The following is a 2493-nucleotide window of genomic DNA, read 5'->3' on the forward strand; positions in this document are numbered from 1 at the left end:
CGGGCCCTTGCCGGCCACGGGCGAGACGAGGGAGGAGAGAGAGCCGCGGCGGAGTCGCGTGGGCCGTCCCGGACGCGAGCACCCCACCCCATCCCGCGGTCGTGCGGGCCGTCCTTCTTTGGGCTCGGCTTCCACGACGGGGACGACCGCGTGCGCTCCATGGCCCGCAGCTTTGGCTCCACGCGGCTACCTGCGACCGTCCGCTCCTGCTTGCTCGCTCCATCGTCGGAGTGGTGGTGGTGGTGGACGACCGCGTGTGCGCGGGACGGCCGAACGGGCAGCTGATCGAGGTGGGAGTAGGCATGCGAGAGGAGCTGCGGGCGCGGCGTCCGGCGGGCAGCAGCAGGCGCCGCCGGCAGCGGGGAGGCATGAGCGGAGGGCGTCGGCGTGATTAGGACTCAATGCCGCCGAGCTTCCCTTGCCCATCCTCGCAGCCAGTTGCGCCACGGCACGGCGAGCAGCGAGGACCCACAGTTCTTCCCGAGATACATGGCCAACACGGAGTCGTCGAAAACGCTGAGACAGCGCCTCTCGTCGGCGTCCGAGACGGCGCTGGCGGCCGTGGCCTTGCCGTCCCCATCGTGCTACGAGCGCCCGCTGAGCCCTTGCGGCCACCAGACTTATCCTGGTTCCAGCATCAAACAAACTAGACGACGCGTGTGGCTGCAGCTCGTCCTCCACCGACGCCGTGCCCGGACTCCGTCGCCCTCGGCTCCGGCACGCCACCCCCGGACTTCGCTGCCGTCCTCGGCCTCCGCCACCGCCCACCGCCGCCGGCCACCGCGAGCTCTGGCGGTACGGGCGGCGCGGACGACGCGAGCTCCGACGGCGCGGGCGGCGCGGAGGCCGCGAGCTTTGACGGCGCGGGAGACACGGGCTTCGGTGGCGCAGGCTCCGGCGGAGGGCACGGCGCCGGTGAGGACGAGGTGAAGCGGCCGCGCCGTGCGAGTCCGTGAGGCAGAGCCGTGGGAAGCCGGATTCAGTGACTTTACGAAGCAAAGTCACAATGTAACTTTGCCTCGATCTCCACTCTCCAACTAGCATCTCACGGCTGTACATATTTCCAGGTCACGCACAGTAGACCAGCACAAGCGATTTCAAGCAAACGATTACGACAGTTTGCAGGTGAAGCAAAAATGACCAGCAGCAGCTCACTGTCAAAAATAAAACTGGTAGCCAACAAAGTAATATAGCTAAAAACAATACAAATAGCTCTATACATTTTAGCGGATGGAAAAAGGAAGACTAGAAAATTAACGACTCCGCAAACCGAAGCAGATGAAAGAAAGGAAAACCAAAAAAGCAAATAAAAAATATGAAAACATACCAAGATAAAAAAATTCTGAAAACGTATCGAGATAAAAAAACCCCTTTTAGTTTATAGATTTATTATTTACTAGCAAATGTGCCGGTGCGATGCAACGAAATCACGTTTATAAATCAGACTCTGTATCATCGTTAGATGCGAGCTGTTTTAACTTGAATAAGCATGGTCATGTGTCCGAGTCATATATATGATATACATAGGGCATGACCCAATACGTATTGGAATAGGCCTTCGTATTTATTATTGAAAAAATTTGTGGAGAGAAATTTTGCATGTTTAATAATAACTAGCATGGCATGTTCGCTTGAACTTATCAACTATGGTACAATGTTTTTCTCTCACAACAAATCAGCTTCAGCTGGCTTATCACCCGCAGAAACCATCAGCCGAATTCATGATAAATGATAGACCTCTCTCAATTTTTCACGTGTCAACCTTTATCGAGATTATACTTTTATTTAGATTAGATTAGACAGTAAACTGTTTAGGATTCCAGTTTATGAGCTAGACCATTAGTTTAATCGTTCAACTCAGCAAAATAAAAAACAACTAAAAAATCGAGCGGAGGCTAACAGAGAAATAATATGGAAAAAAAGAAAAATGTAGATATAGATGTGAGCTAAAATGTAGAAAGTTATTTGTGTTTTTAGAAATATTATTTGGTGGCTGCTAGTTTATTCTTGAGAGCGAGTTGCTGCCGGTCATTTTTGCTTTACCTGCAAACTGTCAGAATCTTCTGTGCTGCTCTACTGTGCATGTCCTGCTGTGTGGGTTGGTGGACCTGGAAATCTGTACAGCCGTTAGATGCTAGTTGGAGAGTGGAGATCAAGGCAAAGTTACACTGTGTTTGCTTCATAAAGTCACTGAATCCGGCTCGGAGCCGTGGAGGCGGTGGAGATGTGAATGAAACGATTAAAAAATCTAAAAATAAGTGGGACCCACCAATCAATCAATCGGTGAGATAGGGCCGGTGAGTGCATGCGGCGCTACGTTTGAGGAAGAGGAAGGACACGTAGAATAAGGCGGGTTTAGTTCCTAAAAATTTTTACCCTAAATTATAATATTGAATTTTACGGTATATGTATGGAATATTAAATATAGACAAAAAAAAACTAATTGCACAGTTTGGTTGAAAATCGCGAGGCGAATGTTTTAAGACTAAGTAG

The 2493-nt window shown here is 51.1% G+C and overlaps 1 protein-coding gene across 1 annotated transcript; it reads left to right on the plus strand.

The window, feature by feature from the left end:
• The first annotated feature begins 489 nt into the window (after positions 1-489).
• On the plus strand, positions 490-956 carry LOC136544338 (uncharacterized). Its single transcript, XM_066536537.1, has 2 exons — positions 490-628; positions 670-956. The coding sequence occupies exons 1-2, from the start codon at positions 490-492 to the stop codon at positions 954-956; spliced, it is 426 nt and encodes a 141-aa protein (XP_066392634.1).
• Positions 957-2493: the final 1537 nt, after the last annotated feature.

The sequence above is a fragment of the Miscanthus floridulus genome, chromosome 3, assembly GCF_019320115.1.
Source record: "Miscanthus floridulus cultivar M001 chromosome 3, ASM1932011v1, whole genome shotgun sequence".
In the NCBI taxonomy this organism is placed as follows: Eukaryota; Viridiplantae; Streptophyta; class Magnoliopsida; order Poales; family Poaceae; genus Miscanthus; species Miscanthus floridulus.